Source organism: Oncorhynchus clarkii, chromosome 27, assembly GCF_045791955.1.
Source record: "Oncorhynchus clarkii lewisi isolate Uvic-CL-2024 chromosome 27, UVic_Ocla_1.0, whole genome shotgun sequence".
NCBI lineage: Eukaryota > Metazoa > Chordata > Actinopteri > Salmoniformes > Salmonidae > Oncorhynchus > Oncorhynchus clarkii.
In genome coordinates, this window is record NC_092173.1 from 32,042,373 (window position 1) to 32,069,526 (window position 27,154).

Genomic DNA, 27,154 nt, shown 5'->3' on the forward strand with positions numbered 1-27,154 from the left:
TATGGGTAAGTGGACTGGAGGCAGGGCATGAAAGGGATAACAAATCCAGTTGTTTATGTCGTCCGTTTCAGGAAAGTACCTGTGTAATTGCACACCCAGCTGACTCAGGTGCTTCGCTATATCACATTTTACATCGTCCGTAAGCTTGAGTTAATTTGCACTTCCACCACTTCAATACTTTGCCCCTTGATAACCAGCGCACTTCTGTATGTTGTAAAAGCGTTACATGGTCGCTGCCCATATCATTGCATAATGCAGAAAATACACAAGAGTTCTGGGGCCTTGCTTTAACAAAGTTAACCATTTTCACTGTCGTGTTCAAAACGTTTTTCAAGCTGTCAGGCATTCCCAAGTGGTGTCGGGAGCAACTGCTTGCAGGCGCGTTACCACTCCACTATGTCTCCCCGTCATGGCTTTTGCGCCATCAGTACAGATACCAACACATCTTGACCACCAAAGTCCATTTGATGTCACAAACCTGTCCAGTACTTTAAAAATATCCTCTCATGTTGTCATGGTTTCCAGTGGTTTGCGGAAGATAATGTCTTCCTTAATTGACCCCCCATAAACGTAACAGACATATACGAGGACCTGTGCCAGGCCTGTACCAGGACCTGTGCCAGGCCAGGTCTGTTGACTCATCCAGCTGTAGCGCATAGAATTCACTGGCTTGTATGCGAAGCAGTAATTGTTTCAAAACATCTCCTGCCATGTCATCGATGTGTCGTGAAACATTGTCGTTTGATGAAGGCATTGTCTGTATAGTTTTTTGGGCCTTTTCCCCCAGCATTGTCATAACCGCGGCAGCAGGAAGAATGAATTCCTCCACAATAGTATGGGGCTTGCCTGTCCTAGCCACTCTGTAGCTCACCATATAAGATGCTTCTAGCCCCTTCTTATTAATGCATCTGTTGCTTTTACAGATGTCTTACTACTCCAAAGTAGTCTTTTTCTCACGCAAAAAAATCTGGGGGGGTTGTTTTTAAAATGGTCATGTTTCATTTCTAAATGTCTGCGTAAGAGTGAAGGTTTCCCGTGAGAGAGTAATGGTTAATGTGATTGGATGTTAATTATTTGAATAGGCTACCTGTATTTGATATTGTGTTGTTATTTCGCTGAACACCAGATGGTTTAATACAATTTTTGGCAGTATAACGAGGCTACTCAGGCAAGAAAAAAACCTCACCCAAAAGGTGTAGTCCCATAGGAAAATATAAATGTACTGTGTGAAAATGTAAAGATAAACATTAATTTTTAAAATTGTGAATCACATTTTTATTTGGCGTACCCCCGACAGCATTGCGCATACCCCAGTTTGGGAATAGCTGGTCTAGAATGTCATTTTATGCTGTAGCGTTAAGATTTTCCTTCACTGTAACTAAGTGGTCTAGCCCGAACCATGAAAAACAGCCCTAGACCATTATTCCTCCTCCATCCAACTTTGCAGTTAGCACTATACATTCGGGCAGGTAGTGTTCTCCCGGCATCCGCTAAACCCAGATTTGTCGGTTGGACTGCCAGATGAAGTGTGATTCATCACTCCAGAGAACGCATTTCCACTGCACCAGAGTCCAATGGTGGCGAGCTTTACACTACTTCAGCCAACGCTTGGCATTGCGCATGGTGCTCTTAGGCTTGTGTGCGGCTGCTTGGCCATGGAAACCCATTTCATGAAGCTCCCGACGAACAGTTCTTGTGCTGACATTGAGGCAGTTTGGATTTCAGTAGCGACTGTTCCAGTAGAAGACAGACCATTTTTACACGCTAAGCGCATCAGCGGTCCTGTTCCGTTCTGTGAGCTTGTGTGGCCTACTGGCAGAGCTGTTGCTGCTCCAAGACATTTCCACTTCACAATAACAGCACTTACGGTTGACTGGGGCAGCTCTATCCTATGACGGTGCCACACTGAATGTCACTGAGCTCTTCAGTAAGGCCATTCTATTGCTAATGTTTTCCTATGGAGATTGCATGTCTGTCTGCTCGATTTTATACAACTGCCAGCAACAGGTGTGGCTGAAACAGCCGAATCTGCTAATTTGAAAATACACAAATACTTATGCCTATATCGTGTTTGTTAAAAGTTATCGTCTTCTAGCCTACTCTTCCTCATCAGGGGGACCTACTGTAACACTCCTCATGGACCCTATTAATCAGGTATGTTCAAAAGCTGGTCACCCAGTGGCTCCCCAGGAGGGGTTGGTAACTCCTGATGTAGGTTCAATGCAGAAGGAACAGAGTGGAGTCATTAAGAAGATAGATACAATGACCAATAAAGATGTAGATTATGATCCATTTTTATCAAGTGAAGTCATACGATACCTGTCAAAAGTTTTAGAACACCTACTCATTCATGGTTTTTCTTTATGTTGACTATCTTCAACAATGTAGAATAATAGTGAAGACATCAAAACTATGAAATAACACATATGGAATCATGTAGCAACCAAAAAAAAGTGTTAAACAAATCTAAATATATTTGAGATTCTTCAAAGTCGCCACCCTTTGCCTTGATGACAGCTTTGCACACTCTTGGCATTCTCTCAACCAGATTCATGAGGTAGTCACCTGGAATAATTTTCAATGAACAGGTGTGCCTTGTTAAAAGTTCATTTGTGGACTTTATTTCCTTCTTAATGCATTTGAGCCAATCAGCTGTGTTGTGACAAGGTGGGGGGTGCAGTCGCAAAAAAAACATCAAGCGCTATGATGAAACTGGCTCTCATGAGGACCACCACAGGAATGGAAGACCCAGAGTTACTTCTGCTGCAGAGGATAAGTGCTCAGCATATGTGAGAAGTCCTTCAAGACTGTTGGAAAAGCATTCCAGGTGAAGCTGGTTGAGAGAATGCCAAGAGTTTGCAAAGTTGTCATCAAGGCAAAGGGTGGCTACTTTGAAGAATCTCACATTGTGATTTGTTTAACACTTTTATGGTAACTAGATGATTCCATGTGTTATTCCAGTGTATTTCTGATCAATTTTATGTTATTTAAATGGACAAAAATGTGCTTTTCTTTAAAAAAATAAGAAAATATTTAAGTGACCCCAAATTTTTGAACGGTAATGTATATGAGGAATTACATGAATACAGAGACAGTGTTACATGATCACACAGTAAAGGCACCCAGATAGGCACTCATCTGGCTTTTCATATTATCCACAACTTCTCCCTGCATGCATTTGGCCTCATATACGTGGATAATGCATACATACAATAATAAGGCCTTTTACCAAGCATTTTGGTTAGTGATGACAAGTACTGCATACACATTGTTTCCAGTAGTCTATATGGAATTGATAACCAAAGCAAAGTCTAAACAAGTTTAGCTGTATACGTCACACGTAGATGAATGTTGATATGTTAATAACAACCAATACATTGAGATACATAAGTGTCCAGTAAATGACAATCGGCGATATAGGCAAGACGTTGATAATTAGGCTTGTTTAGGCAGATACAGTTGCTAGCTCCACCAGTTTGCTTGGAGTAGGGGACTAGGAGCAGGCAGGTTTGTGTGAAAATCTCACCCCAGGTAGAGTAGCAGGCGTAAGGGGGACAGATTGAGGACTGGGAGGGTGAACATGTCAGAGCCCCAGGGTGTCTTTCTGCACTTGGCAACCCAGAAGGGTGTTTCCAGCCTGGACACACTCAGACACACTGGCCACTGAAACACACAACATCACCAGGACAGGCATCATTATACTGTGGCATCATGTTGGCAAGGATGGGCAAAATGTATCTTCAACACTTGTTTGAAGACAAAATACCACCAACATTGTATTGTGAATGATTATATTCAAAATGTAAATATATTTGTAATTTAAGTAATACAGTATGGTAGATTCCTACTAGGAAATTGCTTTCACCTAAACATTTTCTTTCCAATCAGGGCAGAAGGACAAGAGTTGCCAGGACTATAGTGTAAGCTATAGCTACCTTTCTGAGCCTGGATCCATGATACTGCCTTCATGGCCAGAAACTGCCACTCCTCCTGAGCCTCCATCTTGAAACCATAGAGCCATACCAGGGCTAGAACCGTGGCCCACACCTCCTGGTCCACCTGAGTGAGGAAGAGAGTGAGAGAGAGAGACAGACAGATTGAGAGAAAAACAGAAAATAAGGACACTGAGACATGGGTATCATGGGGACATTCAATTCAATGTTCATCAAGCCTTTGTCCAGAGCTGATGGTCCTTCTATAGAGCGCACGTGCAGATACTCTGTGAGTGCATCATCTTGCAGCATACTCACAATACACAGTATCAGTCAAAAGTTTGGACACACCTCTTCATTACTATGTTCCACATAAAATAGAATAATAGTGAAGACATCAAAACTATGGAATAACACATGGAATCATGTAGTAACCTAAAAAGTTAAACATATATTTTGATTTGTTTTTGAGATTCTTCAAAGTAGCCACCCTTTGCCTTGATGACAGCTTTGCACACTCTTGGCATTCTCTCAACCAGCTTCATGAGGTTGTCACCTGGAATGCATTTCAATGAACAGGTGAGCCTATTTAAATTGTTGATTTTCTTTCCTTCTTATTGAGTTTGAGCCAAATCAGTTGTGTTGTGACATGGTAGGGGTGGTATACAGAATACAGCCCTATTTGGTAAAAGACCAAGTCCATATTATGGCAAGAAAAGCTGGGTGGCTACTTAGAAGAATTTAAAATATATTTTGATTTGTTTAACACATATGATTACTACATGATTCCATATATGTTATTTCATAGTGTTTATGTCTTGTCTATTATTCTAAAATGTAGAAAATAGTAAAAAACAAAGAAAAACCCTGGCATCTCAGTTTATTTCTGTGGACCCACCTGTGCAGGCTTTGGCTTGGACACCTCCTCCTCTGTCTTCACCAGCACCTCAGCCAATGCTGCCTCTAGGACCCAGGAACCAGAGGCCTTCTGAAGGGAGATCAGCTGGAGGAGAGGGTCCCTCACAGGCTTAGAGGTTGGGGCTGGAGAGTCAAAGTCTAATGGGATTGGACAACATAATGGTTAGAACGGTTACAGATGATCTAAATGATTACATACCTAATACCTTAACTGTTCCATTATAGCATCAGTGGCTAACTGGGTCACCCTAACCGGAATCCTAACAGTTGCGGTAAAATCCTTGTGCTGTGTGTAATACAATCACAATAAATAGAACACTGAGGAGCATCAAACAGTGTTACAATTCCTTGAATAACAGGTATTTGGAATTAGGTTAACACAGACATAAACCTTAACCCTCGTAAAACTGACCATCCTACCGATCCTCGACTTCGGTGATGTCATCTATAAAATAGCCTCCAACACTCTACTCAACAAACTGGATGCAGTCTACAAGTCTCTGCTAGGTAAAGCCCTGCCTTATCTCAGCTCACTGGTCACCATAGCAGCACCCACTCGTAGCACGCGCTCCAGCAGATATATCTCACTGGTCACCCCCAAAGCCAATTCCTCCTTTGGCTGCCTTTCATTCCAGTTCTCTGCTGCCCATGACTGGAACGAATTGCAAAAATCTCTGAAGCTTGAGACTCACATCTCCCTCACTAGCTTTAAGCACCAGCTGTCAGAGCAGCTTACAGATCACTGAACCTGTACATAGATTGGCTGTTTACAGATGGGCTATCTACCTACCTCATCCACATACTGTTATTTATTTTGCTCCTTTGCACCCCAGTATCTCTACCTGCACATTCATCTTCTGCCGATCTACCATTCCAGTGTTTAATTGCTATATTGTAATTACTTCGCCACCATGGCCTATTTATTTCCTTAACTTACCTCATTTGCACTCACTGTATATAGACGTTTTGTTTTCTTTTGTTCTACTGTATTATTGACTGTATGTTTTGTTTATTCCATGTGTAACTCTGTGTTGTTGTATGTGTCGAATTGCTACGCTTTATCTTGGCCAGGTCGCAGTTGCAAATGAGAACTTGTTCTCAACTAGCCTACCTGGTTAAATAAAGGTGAAATAAAAATTTAATTAAAAAAATTACCTTCAGAACAGTTGTCGTCATAGCCGAATTCTTGTAAAGCATCCAAAGCTGAAACCCAATGTAAATTGTTTATGTTGTGTCGTACATTCCCACAAACAAAAGTCTATCTATTAAAAGAACACAATTCAACATTACAGTACTTCTACCCAAAATACACTGAACAAAAATATAAACGTAACATGTAAAGTGTTGGTTTCATGAGCTGAAATAAAAGATGACGGAAATTTTCGGTAAGCTCAAATAAAATGTTGTGCACAAATTGGCATTTCTCCTTTGCCAAGATAATCCATCCACTTGACAGGTGTGGCATATCAAGAAGCTGATTAAACAGCATGATATTGTGTTGGGGACAATAAATGTGCAGTTTTTTCATACAACACCACAGATGTCTCAAGTTGAGGGAGCATGCAATTGTCATGCTGACTGCAGGAATGTCCACCAGAGCTGTTGCCAGATAATTGAATGTTAACTTCTCTACCATAAGCCACCTCCAACGCCTTTTAAGAAAATTTGGCAGTACGTCAAAACGGCCTCAACCTGCAGACCATGTGTATGGCGTTGTGTGGGTGAGTGGTTTGCTGATGTCAACGTTGTGAACAGAGTGCCCCATGGTGGCGGTGGGGTTATGGTACGGGCAGGCATACGTTACAGTTCGGACAACGAACACAAATGCATTTTATCGATGGCAATTTGAATGCACAAAAATACCGTGATGATATCCTAAGGCCCATTTTTTTAAAGGTATCTGTGACCAACAGATGCATATCTATATTCCCAGTCATGTAAAATCAATATATTAGGACCTAATGGATTCATGTAAATTGACTGGTTTCCTCATATGAACTGTAACTCCGTAAAATCTATTAAAATTGTTGCATGTTGCATTTTATATTTTTGTTCAGTATAATTCAACATGAACCATGTTGATTCCAACATTTCTGTAAAAGTTATGAAATGTGTCAAAACACATTTTGTAAAACTGAATTATTTAAATGAACCCTGAAATGAATAAAACATGTAGTTTCATCAAAACATGCAGACTTTAAACATGAACCCATAAGATCACAATCTAAATACAAATGAACAGGGATCATATTAACAGGGTTTAGTATTAACTCATAATAGTGATACGTAAGCATATTGAAATGGAGACATGTAACTTGTTTTTTAAATAAATAAACTCGGTGCTGACCTTTACGTTTACTCTTTTTGCTCAACTTTAACTTGCCTGGGGCACTCATATTCATCTGCAGACTACACGCCATCACCATGGGGCTGCGCTGAGCCATAGCACACGACTGCATCATGGGCATGGAGCTGTGATACAACACTGAGAAAGAAGGGAAAAACACAGGTCACTGGGTTACAAACATGAAGGTACACGCACCAAACTCATTAATGACTAAACTATGAGGTTTCTGTCTTACACGTGCAGGGGGCACAGATTGAGACATTTCAGCTCGCGGTTACCATTTATTTAGCGTCGTTTACATATCTGCATAAAATAATTTCCTTGCACAGCCTCTCCCCGTCACACAAACACTCACTCACTTGGTGTGGGGACATGTCTGCGTAGCAGCTGTCCTTGCAGGGCCTCTCCCCGTCACACAAACACTCACTCACTTGGTGTGGGGACATGTCTGCGTAGCAGCTGTCCTTGCAGGGCCTCTCACCGTCACACAAACACTCACTCACTTGGTGTGGGGACATGTCTGCGTAGCAGCTGTCCTTGCAGGGCCTCTCCCCGTCACACAAACACTCACTTACTTGGTGTGGGGACATGTCTGCGTAGCAGCTGTCCTTGCAGGGCCTCTCCCCGTCACACAAACACTCACTCACTTGGTGTGGGGACATGTCTGCGTAGCAGCTGTCCTTGCAGGGCCTCTCCATCTCCTTTGTGGATAGCGATGAAGGCAGTAAAGGCACTGCTCACTCCTGATTGGACGCTGAGCTCTATCACCTTCTCTTTCACTCCCTCCTTCCCACCATCCTGCTCCCTCTCTTCCACCTCCAGGGATTGGATTAGGGTTCGAGCACCCAGCCTGTGGACGGTCATTCTGGAGAGGAGGGATAGAGAGAAGAATTAGAGGAAAGAGCAAGAGAGAGAAGAGTTAGAGGGATATAGAGATTAAGATGGTGGAGTGGGGGAGAGGAGGGATAGAGAGATTAAGATGGTGGAGTGGGGGAGAGGAGGGATAGAGAGATTAAGATGGTGGAGTGGGGGAGAGGAGGGATAGAGAGATTAAGATGGTGGAGTGGGGGAGAGGAGGGATAGAGAGATTAAGATGGTGGAGTGGGGGAGAGGAGGGATATAGAGATCAAGACGGTGGAGTGGGGAAGTTGGAGGGTCGATGATAAGATGGGGGTACCTACAGTACTATATATATACACAGTGCCTTGCGAAAGTATTCGGCCCCCTTGAACTTTGCGACCTTTTGCCACATTTCAGGCTTCAAACAAAGATATAAAACTGTATTTTTTTGTGAAGAATCAACAACAAGTGGGACACAATCATGAAGTGGAACGACATTTATTGGATATTTCAAACTTTTTTAACATATCAAAAACTGAAAAATTGGGCGTGCAAAATTATTCAGCCCCTTTACTTTCAGTGCAGCAAACTCTCTCCAGAAGTTCAGTGAGGATCTCTGAATGATCCAATGTTGACCTAAATGACTAATGATGATAAATACAATCCACCTGTGTGTAATCAAGTCTCCGTATAAATGCACCTGCACTGTGATAGTCTCAGAGGTCCGTTAAAAGCGCAGAGAGCATCATGAAGAACAAGGAACACACCAGGCAGGTCCGAGATACTGTTGTGAAGAAGTTTAAAGCCGGATTTGGATACAAAAAGATTTCCCAAGCTTTAAACATCCCAAGGAGCACTGTGCAAGCGATAATATTGAAATGGAAGGAGTATCAGACCACTGCAAATCTACCAAGACCTGGCCGTCCCTCTAAACTTTCAGCTCATACAAGGAGAAGACTGATCAGAGATGCAGCCAAGAGGCCCATGATCACTCTGGATGAACTGCAGAGATCTACAGCTGAGGTGGGAGACTCTGTCCATAGGACAACAATCAGTCGTATATTGCACAAATCTGGCCTTTATGGAAGAGTGGCAAGAAGAAAGCCATTTCTTAAAGATATCCATAAAAAGGGTTGTTTAAAGTTTGCCACAAGCCACCTGGGAGACACACCAAACATGTGGAAGAAGGTGCTCTGGTCAGATGAAACCAGATGAACTTTTTGGCAACAATGCAAAACGTTATGTTTGGCGTAAAAGCAACACAGCTCATCACCCTGAACACACCATCCCCACTGTCAAACATGGTGGTGGCAGCATCATGGTTTGGGCCTGCTTTTCTTCAGCAGGGACAGGGAAGATGGTTAAAATTGATGGGAAGATGGATGGAGCCAAATACAGGACCATTCTGGAAGAAAACCTGATGGAGTCTGCAAAAGACCTGAGACTGGGACGGAGATTTGTCTTCCAACAAGACAATGATCCAAAACATAAAGCAAAATCTACAATGGAATGGTTCAATAATAAACATATCCAGGTGTTAGAATGGCCAAGTCAAAGTCCAGACCTGAATCCAATCGAGAATCTGTGGAAAGAACTGAAAACTGCTGTTCACAAATGCTCTCCATCCAACCTCACTGAGCTCGAGCTGTTTTGCAAGGAGGAATGGGAAAAAATTTCAGTCTCTCGATGTGAAAAACTGATAGAGACATACCCCAAGCGACTTACAGCTGTAATCGCAGCAAAAGGTGGCGCTACAAAGTATTAACTTAAGGGGGCTGAATAATTTTGCACGCCCAATTTTTCAGTTTTTGATTTGTTAAAAAAGTTTGAAATATCCAATAAATGTCGTCCCACTTCATGATTGTGTCCCACTTGTTGTTGATTCTTCACAAAAAAAAACAGTTTTATATCTTTATGTTTGAAGCCTGAAATGTGGCAAAAGGTCGCAAAGTTCAAGGGGGCCGAATACTTTCGCAAGGCACTGTGTATATATGTATATATATATATATATATATATATATATATATATATATATATATATATATATATATATATATCTCAAACCATACTACATAGCTGAAATGCATTTGAAGTGCTGGAACAGTTTCTAGTAATGGAGTGTCATGGCAGTGTTGCCTGTAAATAGTGGCACATTCCCTTAAAATGCATCTGACCAAGGCCTGCAGTGTTGTTTTTACCCAGTGTCCTCTGTAGGCTTAAGACTGAAGCTCAGCTGGTTCTCAACAGGCTGCTTGGCCAGACTGTACTTCACTGTCACCGAGCCCTCTGTGTCCCCCGAGCTCTGAGCGGGGGAGAGAATGAGAGAGAGCGAGAAAGAGACAGACAGAACGAGAGAAAGAAAACAAGGAAATACAGGGTTGAGTGAAACACGTGGACCGTGACCCAAAATATAATTGTCTTACAAATAAGTTATGACCTTACCAGTGTCATTTGAACATTGACAAATTGTATGTTAAACAATATTAACATTCATAACAGTAGAAGGCAGAGTCCTCACCTCCCCAGTGAGCTGGGCATACAGAAGTGCCCTTTGGCCCTGGAAGAGCACTCTGATTGGTGGAGACAGAGGGGTGACAGACACCTCCTTTGGGACATTCCACTTGACTGAGATGTCCACCACAGCTGGCTGCAGGGCAAACCGGAGAGACTGCATCGCCTGAGGGATGAGTGTTAAGGAGGTGGGAGAGTGGTAAAAAATGTCATTAAAAAAAAGGAAAGAGATAAAACAAGAGAGAATAAGGAAGGTGATAAATGTTTATAACCAATACAGCCCTCAATTTACACATGCACACACACTGATAAGCTCTCTTACTTTGGGCTGCATCCTGTCCTGTCCTGTGATAAACTGTGCGTGCCCTCTGGCCTGCTTGGCCACTCCAGAAATGAGAGCAGTGCTGGCCCCCTCCCCGATCCCAAAGGAGAAACACCTGACAGGGACACACCCAGGAATCACTATTATTGTTGTTATCAAATACCAAAATAAATCCATATCACTTGTATCATTTTCTTGTCCTCGTGGGGTGACTGAAAACACAGACAGGTTGGGTAGGTTTACTTTAGATTTGGTTTTACAATTCATCTTTTGAGTCAAAAAGACCAGTGTTTAGACCTTTACTTTCCAGACAGGTGCAATGGGTTCTGTAACAAACTCTATTAAAACCAGTTACTCCAATTCTTTCAGGTGGGAGGTGACAGAGCTAGCTATGGGATCTCTGCCCCAACTAGGTAATGATAGGGGAAACAGTGCTTGTGGGCCCACCTGTGAGAACCGGCATTCGTCTTCACCAGATCCAGGACTTCCTTGGTGTTCCCCACCTCACCGTCAGTGAACAAGAAGAGCTGTGGAGGACAGAGCGGGTGTTACGGAGATAGCACTGACAAAACCTCTTGGGCTTTACCAGTTCATTTACATTGAAGTAATAGGCACCATACCTCTTCAGGCCATTTCAATGCTACGGCTATACGCTCAAATACACAAAAATAGGAGTCAACCTCCGACTCTCTGAACAAAGGTACTAAGGCAATCTGCCTACTAATATCAAAAGTGTTGGAAGACAGCTGGTGAGGACGCCTCACTAACAGGCACAGCAGGAATGGAGGCTAGCCTCGCGGTCTCTGCCTTCAGTTCCATCTGGCGCATTTTGAGCTCCAAATGCTGTTGTTCTCTTTCTCCCTCACAGAGGAGTATGAAAATACATTATGATAACCAGGCTGTTTCTCATCCACTACAGCCAGGTGACCAAGTACTGGTGTTTTTGCCTGTTCCAGGATCTTCACTATCAGCTCGTTTCTCTGGTCCGTATTTCATTGAAAAGAAATTAAGTGAAACTGATTATGTATTTCAAACTCCTGATCGAAACGCAAGTATCGAGTGTGCCACATTAACATGTTGAAAGCAGGCAGGGTAGCCTAGTGGTTAGAGCGTTGGACTAGTAACCGAAAGGTTGCAAGTTCGAATCCCTGAGCTGACAAGGTACAAATCTGTCGTTCTGCCCCTGAACAGGCAGTTAACCCACTGTTCCTAGGCCCTCATTGAAAATAAAATTTGTTCTATTGACTTGCCTAGTAAAATAAAGGTAAAAAAAAAGCATACCACACCCGACCCATCACCCAGGTAGATAGTTCAAAAACAGCGGAAGGTACTGCTGTCTCCTCTGCTTCTACTGCTATGATAGTGGGCTGTCATATTAATGATGTTGATGGAGATGGATTAGAGTTGTGCAATACTCAGCAGCAGTGCATTAAATTGCCCAACTCAGAAATGCTGCTGTCTCTCCAGTCAGGTCTGGTTCATTTAACGGACGGACAGGCCGACGATATTGTGAGGCTACTACACAGTTTTCCATGTCTCTTTAATGACGTTCCTACTCGCACCAACGTGTTGGAACATGACATTAATGTTGGAAATGCTGCCCCTATCAAGCAACACCCATATCGTATCAACGCTATTAAGAGGAAGATCATGAGGGATGAAGTGAGATATTTGTTGGAGAATGACGTGGCTATGCCAAGTTCAAGCCCTTGGAGTTCTCCTTGCATTCTGGTTCATAAATCTGATGGTACATCATAACTATAACTGCATTTCCCACACCTACCACCAGACGAGAGCTACGCCGCTTTTTAGGGATGGTTGGCTACTACCGTAGTTTCTGTAAAAATGTCTCTGCTGTAGTTGCTCTATTGACCGATTTGCTCAGTCCGGCTAGATCATTTGAGTGGTCCCCTGATTTTAACGTAGCTTTTGATTGTTTTTGTTATGGTGTTTGACTGTTTGTTTGATGGTGGGAAAAGGGGGTACTTAGACAAGTCGCCCATGGGCATACACTACCCATAGGAATACTTTGTCTAAGAACACTAGTTAGAACTGGGTGGACCACCCACTGTATTTTTGGATAGTTAGCTGTATTGAAGTAGGCTAGTCTAGCTTAGGGGTGTTTTTGGATATTTGTTTCTTTCCTTGGGTCCAGCTCAGTCCCTTTTTCTGACCCCCCCCCCCCCCCCCTTTACCGTGTGTTTACCAAATAAACCATGACTGTTTGACGGTAGATTTAAGTTGTCTGTGGTTGTCCGTTCTCACTGTTACTTTTTCACTGTTATAATTTGCATGAGTTATGTTACGGGTCTCGTTGCCATCCCCCCTAGACTAGAGCCAAAGGGATTTGTAACAGCGGGTATGTTGATGTGTCAACGTTAAATAATGTACGTGCAGCACTAATACTGAGAATGTTTCCTTAGTAACCAAAAACACAGGTCTATTTGGTCTCCCAGTAAGCCAGGCGTGTTACTGTAAATACCACACTCAAAATACAATGTTTGCTAGGGTGTTACTCTAACTAAACATGCCCAAAACCTAAAAGGGAATTCCCTCATGGTCTAAGACATTGGTTGCTCCCGTTGGAGACCAGGGTTCATATCCTGCGTGTTACACATGGAAAGGTGGGAGGAGTTTCAGGTGTTTCAAGAGGAACCTGTATGAATCACTGTGTGTGTGTGTGTGTGTGTGTAAGGTATATAGAAGGCCAATGAGTGAGATGATTAGAAAAAAATATTCAAATGCCACTCCACAATGATACAATAACTGACAGATTTTTGTTGACCACTCAGATAGTTGAGACACTAAAAAACAAACCTAGTCAAACATGGTACAGTGGTTCCTTTGGCATCATCAAAAATACATCATCTGTATTTTGGGTAACAGTCGTTATACATTGCGTCATCTATACACGTATGCATAAACTAAAGTAGATAAAAGGACATTCAGAAACTTCCAAAGAAATGTCTGTTGGAGGATACAGTGGCAGGCTTTAGCAAAGGCATTTCCATTATTGTTACCTGATAACATTGCACACAATTTATTATTTTCATCTAGATCATTTTAACTATCATTTTGGCTGGACAGCTGACGAAAAACATCATCCCTGCTGTCATTGTATAACCCACAGTAAAGCAACGCATGAGGTTCTGTTACAATGGAAGCATTGTTACAGAAAGTACAGACATTTCTCTGTGGGAGTGTTTGTGTATATTATTATTGTTATTTAACTAGGCAAGTCAGATAAGAACAAATTCTTATTTACAATGACGGCCTACCCCGGCCAAACGCTAATCTGGACAACGCTGGGCCAATTGTGCGCCGCCCTATGGGACTCCCAATCACGGCCGGTTGTGATACAGCCTGGAATCTAACCAGGGTATGTAGTGACGCCTCTAGCACTGAGATGCAGTGCCTTAGACTGCTGCGCCACTCGGTCTAAGGCACTGTAAGGAATGTAAGGTGTGTTAGATACCTGTCTGGGCTGGTCAGGGAGGCAGGGCTGGCTGTAGATATGTTTTAAAGGCTGGAGGATCTCTGTACCTCCCAGGTCAGCCCTCATTTCTTTCACCTTCTGCAGAGCCTCATCCATAGTCTTCTGGCTGTACTCCACACTCTTACTGACGTCCAGATAGATATACACACACAAGGTCAAAGGGTCATCACCACAACATATTACAGACCCAAGCCATGGACATTTTAATCTTTCCCCTACCTGCTGCAAATGATTAGATGTAAACAAGATTGAAACAGGGGTTGGAAGGAGAAAACACTCACAGAAAGAAGGACTCATAACTGGACCCAAAACCGATGATGTTGAAGTAGCAGCCCATGGGCAGGCTTTTCAGCAAGAGCAGCAGAGTTTCCTGCAAGAGAGAAGTCCAACAAGTGTCTTTACTCTTCAATAAACTTTATAGGACAGTCTTAAAGAACTAGTACAGAGTAACCACAGTGTACTGGATTTAACTCCAAACTACCTAGTGGTGAATCCTGTGCAGATTGAGCTGTTCATTCACTAGAATAGGGTTGCTGTGTGTGTGTGTGTGTGTGTGTGTGTGTGTGTGTGTGTGTGTGTGTGTGTGTGTGTGTGTGTGTGTGTGTGTGTGTGTGTGTGTGTGTGTATACCCTGGCACTGCTAATACGGTCCTGTGACCCAGACCCAAGGTGCATGGAGCATTCCATGCTGCCAGAGCGATCCACTACGAACAGGAACTCCCCGTGTGAGGTCATAGATGACATCACATCCTTGGGGAACTCTGGGTACAAGCTCAGCATGACCACTGGGTCACCCATCAGAGAGCCTGGGGGGGGGTGAGGGCGAGAGAAAGAGAACGAGAGAAAGAAGGAGAGAAAGAAATAAGTGTCCAACAGTTTTTCTCCATTTCTATAAGACGCCTCTCCTTCAGTCTCACCACGTCCCTCTCTATAAACATGGATGACGGTAGTAGACTAGACTACTCATTGATCTCATATACACCAATCTACAACAGAGTACAACCCCCCCCCCCCCCCCTCACCTGGCTTGGCAGAAGCCTGTGCTGCCTCTACTATAGCAGTAGGCTGGTGGGTGTCTTGGTAATACAACAACAGCTCAACATCCCGGTCAAACTGATGACCTGCAGCCAGACTGACCTGCAGTTAGAACAACATTCACATGAAGGCAGAGCAGTCAGAGAGGGAATTGAACAACTATGAAGGATTCTGATGATTTATGGTGCTAGTGAGAGTGCAAGCACACAGACATACACACAGTGTACACATTCATACGTACGTACGTAAAGCAACACACTTACACATGCATATCAACACACACACACAGTACCGTGGCTTGGGTTTTCTCTGTGTTGAGGTAGTTGAGTGGGTCCAGGGGACAGTTGGACTCTACTCTAGAGATGGGATGAGGGGACGACACATGGGCACTGAGGGACAGACTGTAGGGGACAGAACCAGCGGGCACTGAGGACACCTGGGCACTGCCACCACTACCACTGTCTGACCCTTAGAGAGAGATGGGTGAGGGAGAGAGGAAGAGAGAGGGGAGAGAGACCCACAGATTAGAATGTTTTTGTTCCAGCCCAACACTAACACTCCTTTCATCTCATCAACAACTCACCAAGACCTTGATTCATTCAATAATGATTCATTCATTAATACGGGACTGTAACGAAAGCCTGCACCATCCTCTGTGGGTCTCCAATAGCAGGACTGAAGACCACTGCCCTATGGGACCAGGTACTGGTTCCTAGTCACACCGCTGCCCACAAGGTTTTTACTTTGTTTTGCACTGCTCTGATGTATTAGTGGTTTGTGTCTCTATACAGGGGCCCATGTTCTTACCCTGGGGTTGGTAGCGGGGGTTGAGCACGGCGGGCAGGCAGAGCCTCAGGCCGTCGTCAGCCTGTACAGCCAGCTCTGTCACATAGTCCAGGCTGACAGAGGCCTTCTCCCCTGGAGGCAGACTGCCCACACTCAGCTTGAACACGTCCGGGCTCTCATCACTCTCCTCCAATAGGAAGGCCTGCTGGCCCGAACTCAATGCATCATCATACTGCTGCTGTGCCTGAGGAGGGACAGAGGAACACAAGGACGCATCATCAACCTGACACAGTATAGTACAGTAGCATACATTCAGGGGAGGGTGCCGTGTGACTGACACTAGTCGGGTCAATGGGGTTTGACAGAGAGTCGCTTTGACAAAGCAGTAGGTTGGGAACCAGTTTTACAGGGTCAAAGTCTAATACTAAGAGCAGAGCTGTCAACAAACATCTGAATAACTTTTGAAGGCCCCTAGGTCATAGACGGCTGGTTAACCATAAAGTGATAATAATAAGTCATGGATTGGATTTATATAGAGCCTTTCTACCAACTGAGGTACCACAAGCACTTTACATAGTAAGGGGGAAACTCATCTCATCCACCATCAATGTGTGGTACCCAGCAACCATTTTGTGCCAGAATGATCACCACACACCAGATAATAGAGTGATATTTGCCAATTAGGAATGAAGGGCTTATTAGGTTGCCATGATGGAAATGGGGCCAGGTTAGCTGGCCGGGTAACATTTTATACCAAGTTTCTCTTAAAACTGTGTAGTAACGCTCTAATTACACTAGTAACAACACTTGTACTAACATGTTATTGATTGGTATTAAATGTGAAATTAACCCAAATCCTGCAATAAATTATACTTTTGTGGATCTCAGAAAATGTCATAAAAATGTCTATAGTTGCATTTGTCTCATTATTGACTTGTCATCTCTCCTCACCTTCTGTTTCTCCTGAACCTCAGCCACCACCTCAGTCTGTCCTATCTTGGCGCTGAACCTGCAGACAGCAGCCTCTCCCGGCAGAGGGAAAACAAAGATGGCCTCCAGAGGGCTCTGCTCCTGGTTCTCATACTGCAGAGTGGAGCTCACAGTGGCCACATGCCCCTGGACACTCACTTCCACAGCAATACTCTTCAGAGGCACTGAGAGAGGTAGGGATGGATGGAGCAACAGATTTTTAATTTTGTGAAAAATAATATACAGTTGAAGTCAGAAGTTTACATACACCTTAGCCAAATACATTTAAACTCAGTTTCAAAATTCCTGACATTTAAACCTAGTAATAAATCCCTGTCTTAGGTCAGTTAGGATCAGCAATTCATTTTAAGAATCTGAAATGTCAGAATAATAGTAGAGAATTATTTATTTCAGCTGTAATTTCTTTCATCACATTCCCAGTTGGTCAGAAGTTTACACATACACTCAATTAGTACTAGGTAGCATTGCCTTTAAATTGTTTAACTTGGGTGAAACGTTTTGGGTAGCCTTCCACAAGCTTCCCACAATAAGTTGGGTGAATTTTGTCTCATTCCTCCTGACAGAGCTGGTGTAACTGAGTCAGGTTTGTAGGCCTCCTTGCTCACACACGCTTTTTCAGTTCTGCTTACAAAGTTTCTATAGGATTGAGGTCAGGGTTTTGTGATGGCCACTCCAATACCTTGCCTTTGTTGTCCTTAAGCCATTTTGCCACAACTTTGGAAGTATGCTTGGGGTCTTTGTCCATTTGGAAGACCCATTTGCGGCCAAGCTTTAACTTCCTGACTGATGTCTTGAGATGTTGCTTCAATATATCCACATAATTGTCCTGCCTCATGACGCCATCTATTTTGTGAAGTGCACCAGTCCCTCCTGCAGCAAAGCATCCCCACAACATGATGCTGCCACCCCCGTGCTTCACGGTTGGGATGGTGTTCTTCGGCTTGCAAGTGTCATGACGTTGCCCTCTTTGGGTACAGCGAGCACCATCCCAATCTCTGTCTCCTACAACTAGGCTGCTGTGGTCAGAGAGGTCGTGAATTCCTGGAGGAGATTGTCTCTATACTGTGGCCATGAGGAGACAGAGTGAATTTTCATAGAGAACAAAGGAATTTCTTCCACCTCACAGAACTTAAGGTCTGAACAACATTTATGTTCCGGAGAAGGTATAAAAGATCGGTGAAGAATCCAGCTACGAACTGGTCCGGTTGGTACAATTTGGTAAAGCTCATGGTAGACGGTGCGGCCACATTACCATAACACTGTTTATATAATAACCTCAGATATGAGGTTTACATCTAATTGTTGTATAAGATGAATGAGTGAGGATGATACTGTTTGTAAAATTGTGTAATGTGATTTTGGACTTTTTAATGAAGGAAACTCCAATTCCCCGTTGAGTTGAACTAAATCAGAGGACCGCCCATGTGCGCAGTTAAGGTAAGGCATCCTGGTACAGGCCCTTTTCTGCAATTCTGAATAAAACCCCACCTTGAGAATTTCTCAACATACCATGTTTCTCTCAATCACGAGAGGACAAAGGTTGCAGACCAGCTTACCTCGATAACGAGAGGGCCAAGGTTTGAGTAGATGGCTGAATCTTTTAACCATACCACGTGTTTAAACTCTTAGACTATCGATACCGACAGAATAAGAACAAATCTTTGATATGAATTACTAGTCTGCAGCTAGGAATTCGGTATCATTGAACGCGAAGAACGACATCCGCTGAAACATCTATCCATTACGACATGAATGAATGTCACTCTGAACTATCCATTCTAACCATGGCAGAGTGAGAGAGACGGACAATTCTACAAAATAATCAAACTTTTCAACAGCGATCAAGACGACACACTGAGCGTAAATAAATATATTGATTGCAATTGTTCCCGAATGAGTGAGAGTTCATGTGCAAAGGATTCGCATTTCAATTGTTATAATTATCAACTCTTTAGTGACTTCTCATCTGACCCCCACTCCCCTTTTGTCTAACAAGCCGCGATGCCGTTTTAGCCCACTAGGGCACATTCCCATATCATTTCTTGTAACCATATTTACTTTGTTTGTTTGTTTGTGCACTTCTGTGATTGTGTCATGCACAAAGTAGATGTCCTAACTGACTTTCCAAAACTATAGTTTGTAAACAAGACATTTGTGGCGTGGTTGAAAAACAAGTTTTAATAACTCCAAACTAAGTGTATGTAAACTTCCGACTTCAACTGTAAATGTGGTGAAATGTTCTGAAGTATTTATTTCATAAAAAAGGAAGAGAAACAGACACTGGAAGTAAACAATCATGTCTGCTTTCAAACCGTACCTGGTTCATTCTTGACAGTTACCAATCCACAGCAGGTCACCATTTTGGCTCCTGTATGGAGAAGTCAGGTGTCATATCATTGTCCTTTTACCGGCCTGTTACTTTAATGAAGTTAATTGCCATGTGTGGCCAAGTAGGCTACTGTGGCTATTTGATCATTATGTAGGTATACCAGAGTGGCCTACCATCAAAAACAATGCAAAAATTTATCTCATAACATTTTAACATGGACATAGCTGTTTTATCATTCGGCCTACAGTAGCAGCCAATGAGTGGTGTTCAATGTAGGCTTCATTCCATGAGACTTAAAACATGCAGAGCTTGACATTAACCTGTTTATCCACTTGTCCTTCAGACAAGGAGGTGACAAAATATGTTGTGTTATTTCGATGCAAGAAACCACTTTTCAAAATATAATGCATTATTATTCCCAAACCATTATTACAGAGAATCAGACAAATTATGCTAACCTGTGCCTATTGGCTACTTAGCGTATTCAAGCCTGTCTCATGTACATGGTTTGTGCTCTGGCAGGAAGAAATCACTCCCTATTGCTGACTAAAAATGATCTATAACTGGGCTAATAACTCACTAACTAGAAAAGGATATGAACTAAATGTGCACACGTGGCTACATGCTGCTCTCGCTTTGATCTCCAAACAAGCGCATCTACTCAAGACCACAGCTGTAAACACAGTCCAGTTCAAAGTAAATGGCACAGATCCAAATATGGCAATGGTCTATTTGCATATAGGCCAACTGCAGCTCTGATTAGTTATGCTGCACCGTTTGGTGTAAAGTATGGGCTCAGTTGTGCGCAATAGAATCCTACTCTATTGAATTCTTCATATGACAATCTCTTGCGTAGTTTTTTTTGTTTCGTTATGTTGAATTGATAGTGGGTAATATTGTGTTGATTCAATCACAATTGACACAGTAAAGGGAAAGGTTGACAGTGTTAAAAGTGACTCCCCATCCCGCATGAGCGTACTCATCGACTGACACTAATTAGCATAACGCAACGGACATAAATATTCCTAGAAAATATTCCTATTCATGAAAATCACAAGTGAAATATATTGAGACACAGCTTAGCCTTTTGTTAATCACCCTGTCATCTCAGATTTTCAAAATATGCTTTTACAGCCAAAGCTAGACAAGCATTTGTGTAAGTTTATCGATGGCCTAGCATAGCATTTTGTCCAGCTAGCAGCAGGTAACTTGGTCATGGAAATCAGAAAAGCAATCAAATTAAATCGTTTATAATTTTTGTAGGCGAAATAGCTCTGTTTGTTCTTCACGTTTGGCTGAGAAATCACCCGGAAATTGCAGTCACGAAAACGCCGAAAAATATTCCAAATTAGCTCCATAATATCGACAGAAACATGGCAAACGTGGTTCATAATAAATCCTCAAGGTGTTTTTCAAATATCTATTCGATAATATATCCACCGGGACAATTGGTTTTTCAGTAGGACCGATTGGAATAATGGCTACCTCTGTATTTTTCGCGAGAATCACTCTGGGAGCATCAGGTGACCACTTGCGCAATGTAGCCGCTTACGGGTATTCTCCAACATAAATGTGTAAAACTACATCACAATGCTGTAGACACCTTTGGGAATACGGAGAAAAAGTAATCTGGTTGATAGCCCATTCACTGCTCAATAGGGACGCATTGGAACGCAGCGCTTTCAAAACATGAGGCACTTCCGGATTGGATTTTTCTCAGGCTTTCGCCTGCAACATCAGTTCTGTTATACTCACAGACAATATTGGTTTTCTATCCTAAGCTGTCAATTATATGCATATGCTAGCATCTTGTCCTGACAAAATATCCCGTTTACTACGGGAACGTTATTTTTCCAAAAATGAAAATACTGCCCCCTAGTCACAAAAGGACTAACAGGGAAAACTCTAGAAAGTTGAGTGAAGTTTAATCTTGTGGTTCTATACATGGGATGATATACAGTACCAGTGAAAAGTTTGGACACACCTACTCATTCAAGGGTTTTCCTTTATTTTTACTATGTTCTACATTGTAGAATAATAGTGAAGACATCAAAACTATGAAATAGCACATATGAAATCATGTAACAAAAGTGTTCAACAAATTAAAATACATTTTATATTTGAGATAGTTAAAGTAGCCACCCGTTGACTTGATGACAGCTTTCCACACTCTTGACATTCCCTCAACCAGCTTCACCTGGAATGCTTTTTCAACAGTCTTGAAGGAGTTCCCACATATACTGAGCACTTGTTGGCTGCTTTTCCTTCACTCTGCGGTCCAACTCATGCGAAACCATCTCAATTGGGTTGAGGTCAGGTGATTGAGGAGGCCAGGTCATCTGATGCAGCACTTCATCACTCTCCTTCTTGATCAAATAGCCCTTACACAGCCTGGAGGTGTGTTTGGTCAATGTCCTGTTGAAAAACAAAATGATACTCCCACTAAGCGCAAACCAGATGGGATGGCATATCACTGCAGAATGCTGTGGTGGCCATGCTGGTTAAGTGTGCCTTGAACTCTAAATGAATCACAGACAGTGTCACCAGCAAAGCACCCACACACCATCACACTTCCTCCTCCATGATTCACGGTGGGAACCACACATGCAGAGATAATCTGTTCACCTACTCTGCGTCTCACAAAGACATGGCGGTTGGAACCAAAAATATACAATTTGGACTCGTCAGACCAAAAGACAGATTTCCACCGGTCGAATGTCCATTGATCTTGTTTCTTGGCCCAAGTAAGTCTCTTCTTATTGGTGTCCTCAAGAAGTGGTTTCTTTGCAGTAATTCGACCATGAAGGCCTGATTCGTGCAGTCTCCTCTGAACAGTTGATGTTGAGATGTGTCTGTTACTTGTACTCTGTGAAGCATTTATTTGGGCTGCAATTTCTGAGGCTGGTAACACTAATGAACGTATCCTCTGGAGCAGATGTAACTCTGGGTCTTCCTTTCCTGTGGCGGTCCTCATGAGAGCCAGTGTCATCATAGCGCTTGAAGATACTTTCAAAGTTTTTGAAATGTTCCAGATAGACTGACCTTCATGTCTTAAAGTAATGATGGACTGTCGTTTCTTTTTGCTTATTTGAGCTGTTCTTGCCAAATAGGACCATATTCTGTATACCACCCCTACCTTGTCACAACACAACTGATTGGCTCAAACGCATTAAGAAGGAAAGAAATCCCACACCTGTTAATTGAAATGCATTCCAGGTGCTGGTTGAGAGAATGCCAAGCGTGTGCAAAGCTGTCATCAAGGCAAAGGGTGGCTACTTTGAAGAGTCTCAAATATAAAATATAGTTTGATTTGTTTAACACTTTTGGTTGCAACATGATTATTTCATAGTTGTGATGTCTTCACTTTTATTCTACAATGTAGAAAATAGTACAAATAAAGACAAACCCTTGAATGAGCAGGTGTGTCCAAACTTTTGACAGGTACTTTATACCTTCTGCGCACTTTAGAGGGAACATTTCTCTACACCAACTTTTTCAGTTGTTTCACAAAGCACATGATTTGGTCTCACTTTTTATAATTGACAATGACCTGGCCTGTGTTCCATAATGAGCCTGAATTCCATATAGAACCTGCCTAATAATGACAAGCCATCTTTTAAATCAGCATGCCCTTGTGCCCGAGTAAAATTGTGACAGGGAAGCGAATGACGAGTGCATAATTTCAATAGCAGGTGATTTGATCTTTCATTTGTGGACTGAGCAAGTAGCCACAACGAAGGGTTTACACAGACATTAACAATACAATTTTAAAAGGACTTTTTCAAGCACTGAATTGTAATTTACAAGGACCTACATTTAAAAATGTAACTTGTTTTAATAGCCAATAGAATTATATATATTTTTATATATATATATATATATATATTACCACCGTAAGGATAACATGTTTTAACAGGCCTACCCAATGGCATTATGAATTGACATTCAGATGATTATTTTTTACATTCTAAATATGTCAGAATAATGTGGGCATTGCCTGACTAAATAGACAGCATACTGCTGTAAAATAGGGACCTTGTAGCAGTCATAAGGACAAAGATTTTGCAGTAGTCAGGCAGATAGAGGTGCAAATGAATATTGGATTTATTTTCACAGCGCTGGTGATGGTGATAAATGTACAATTAATTTATATTTACAAACTTCTGACTTCAAAATGTGAGCATTCAAAAAGAAAATGGCCTCTTATCAGGAAAAAAAAACTATCCTTACCATACAAAGCACATGTGGGTTCTCCTAGGCTCAAATGCAGCCTCCCCATTGAGTTATCAAACGTGAACAGACATGAACATCCCAAATCAGGCACTTCTAAAGAATAGGTGTGGCCGGCCATATTTTGGAGCGCAGGCCAGGTGTATCTATACATGCTCAAGCACGCAAGTTCACACATTTAACATGACGGAGAAACCAGACACATGCTCTCCAAACAAAGAAAATAAAGAAATTGACACAATCGACATTGCAATACACACTGCCCTTACCCACCTTGACAAAAGGGATACATATGTGAGGATGCTGTTCATCGACTACAGCTCAGCCTTCAATACCATAGTGCCCTATAAGCTCATTACAAAGCTGACAGCCCTGGGTCTGAACTGGGTCCTGGACTTCCTAATGGGTTGTCCCCCCCCAGGCGGTGAATAAAGGCAACATTACCTCCTTGACATTGATTTTCAACACGGGGGCCCCACAAGGGTGCGTCCTCAGTCCCCTCCTATATTCCCTGTGTACCCACGACTGCGTGCCTAACATAGTTCCAATTCCATTATCAAGTTCGCTGACGACACGACAATAGTAGGCCTGATTACCATTAACTACGTGACAGACTACTGGGAGGAGGTAGGCACTCTGATGGCGTGGCACCATGTAAACAACCTCTCCTTCAACATTGGCAAAATAAAGCAGTTGATTGTGGACTTCAGGAGGAACCAGGCTGGACAAGACTCCATCCTCATCAACAGGGGTGACATGGAGACAGTCAAGGCACTTGTATGGAAAACCAAGTTGAAACAAACATCTGATGCCTTGCTCATAATAACCGCACGTGGTTTTACCTCAACAAGCACAACAGACTAGCGCAACACCCTTCAATTGACACAGTGGGAAACAAAATGAAAGCGGCAATATCTATCATATAAACTGATCTGAAATAAAATCACAGAATAATTATATTGGAGCAGTAGAACTTCTAAATATGCTACCATAACTTCAATTGCTTTTCAAGGCCAAAATATAATTTAAGGTAGGCTTATTCCGTTGACTGAATTTGGCATTGCAAATATTCAACCAACACTTTATAACACTTTCAACGCCACTCAACAACCAACCGTTTGAAAGCTGTGCATTCTCTATTCCAGAGAGACTATTGCAGGGTTCCCTAACTTAAATGTTCATTTTTAAATATATTTTTAATTGTTGGATATAAAACTGTAAAAACACCAGGAAATGAGCTCCAAGTGATTTTTATTTTGGACATCCCAAGTATTTCCACGCATAATAGAGAAACCCAAGTGATTGTACACAAATGTATGCAAGGTTTCAAATGATTGTTTTAGTCAAATATATTTGGGATTCTTGCGGTCAATATGCAGTCTACAAATTATTTGTAATTATGTTATGGTCCACGACCATCCACTCAAGAAAAATATTGGCCGTGGCTGAATATAGTTGATGATCTCTGATTTATATGTGTGCAACGCACTTGTGATTAATAATAAATTATATAGCCTAGATTAAAACAGCATTATCACAAGAACCTTCTTTACTGGCACTGACAGTCAATGTTGCACTGGAGTGTTTATGCTAACTGTGCAGCCCTGTATGTGGAGCCCTGATGCACGCACGGACAGGGGAATTCCCCTGCTGTTGTTGCTTCTTCAGAAGGTTGGTTAAATTTGGGTCAATTGCACGTTGCTGTTTAATTAAATCATTTAATTTTAATAAACATTTGAAAAGCAAATTGTGAACTAAAAACTACCGTGACCAGGTACATTTCTCATTTGCAGAATTGTGACCAATTCAAAATGTGTGTCGCACTGCCAAGTCAAATGGTCACAAATACAACTGTTCTGGTCGCAGTATCGAGCCCTGGTTGATCATGCGCCAGCACTGCTGGTTGCTGATAAAACATTGCTTTGTACAGTAACACAATACTGGTCTTTCCAGAACAGACAGTAATTCCTCATACAACAGATGCTGTGTGTAAAAATGGACATTTCCAAGCCTGAAGTTATTGTGAACAACAAATAATGAAATCACAGCAGCCTGATGCAATAACGTCAATATCTGTCCAGCCAGTGTAATCTCTGGTGAACTAGTGAAATAGGATGGAATGCAATAGTCAATAATGTCAGGAGGTAGGCCGACCTGCCACTTGGAGGTCAGGTATTTCATTTGCATTCTTATTGTACGGTCCTGAGCATTAACATCCAACAATTCAAACTATATGTTGGATAAACATTGACATGAATGGCATGTGACTATTACTGTCTCTTGCTAGGCACATCAGGTTCCGTCATGACTGTTAGGGTTGGGGGCAATTGTAGCACAGTAATACAATGATCCTGAGCCAAGCAGCCAAATTATGAGTACAAGTGATTTTAACTTTAATTAAGATGGTATGAATTATACAAATAATACATGTAAAATAGCCTTGATGTCAAGTAGAGCAGTGGTTTCCCAACCTCTTTCGGTTAATGTACCAACAAGAACATTTTATTCTGTCCAGAGTACCACGGAAGAACCCCCAGAAGTGCATTTTACCAGTTAGCATATGGTCTCATGAGTCTTCAAGTACACTCTGAGGATAAACCAAGTACACCCAGTGTTTAATATACAAAAATTACAGGATTAGTTCAAGTGGTCTCTGCGGATTAGAATACATTTTTAAAAACACACAATTGCCCCCGGTCTCCTCAACATGACCGATTTCTGAACGTTCTGCACTCCTGAACAGACCCTGAGGCGTGGTCTTTGCTTGTTGCTCTGCACAGTCATTGCGTCTATTCAAGTAACCTAAAACAAACATCCAAAAAATAAGGAGAGTGTGATATGTGGATGATATCGAATTGAATGGCTATTTCTTGCCACCGACAATCATAAGCAAAGTAGGTAATACGTCATTTCGAAATGTCTGATAAAATGTACAATATTTTGAGAACCCGAATGCTTTCTCATAAATAGGCGAATCATCCTATAAACGACGCATTCATGTAACGTATTACCTTGACATATGTGATAGGCTAGTTTTCAATGGTTTCCTTTTACTGGTCCTGGAGATAAAATCACACCGTTTCAACGTTCGTGTAGCATTAATATCCGAGTAGGCTACTTCTTCCTGGTTTATAAAGATTAACGTCAATAGAAAACATTGCGCAATCAACTCATTGGCCAGTGTTCATAGTCACGCCTGCTATCTTCCTTACCATTGGTGAAAAGACACAATGCGCCATTTAACCAATCGTTGTTTTTGTGTCTGTAGCGCGGGTTTTTACGACCTTATAATGCTTTAAACGTATTATTAGACATTTATTTCTATTGGCTATAGCAATTCGTCAATGGACTGAACACTGAACATATCTGTATGGTTATCGTGTTTATGGCTAGTCAATTCATTGGTTATCTACTCAGAG

The 27,154-nt window shown here is 42.1% G+C and overlaps 1 protein-coding gene across 2 annotated transcripts; it reads right to left on the bottom strand.

The window, feature by feature from the left end:
- Positions 1 to 2,276: 2,276 nt before the first annotated feature.
- On the bottom strand, positions 2,277 to 26,932 carry LOC139386139 (von Willebrand factor A domain-containing protein 5A-like). Of its 2 annotated transcripts, none has more exons than XM_071131582.1 (19): positions 26,747 to 26,932; positions 19,494 to 19,544; positions 17,138 to 17,340; positions 16,208 to 16,430; positions 15,693 to 15,868; positions 15,388 to 15,502; positions 14,996 to 15,171; positions 14,648 to 14,736; positions 14,346 to 14,490; positions 11,318 to 11,397; positions 10,871 to 10,985; positions 10,556 to 10,714; positions 10,236 to 10,339; positions 7,845 to 8,062; positions 7,198 to 7,335; positions 6,006 to 6,053; positions 4,831 to 4,988; positions 3,936 to 4,059; positions 2,277 to 3,663 (listed from the first exon to the last, which is right to left on the bottom strand). In XM_071131582.1, exons 2-19 carry the CDS (start codon positions 19,534 to 19,536, stop codon positions 3,584 to 3,586), a joined length of 2,394 nt encoding a protein of 797 aa, XP_070987683.1. In that variant the 5' UTR covers positions 19,537 to 19,544; positions 26,747 to 26,932; the 3' UTR covers positions 2,277 to 3,583. The 2 variants fall into 2 exon arrangements, with proteins under 2 accessions (XP_070987683.1, XP_070987684.1); XM_071131583.1 differs by having other exon boundaries at positions 7,234 to 7,335; positions 26,747 to 26,917.
- Positions 26,933 to 27,154: the final 222 nt, after the last annotated feature.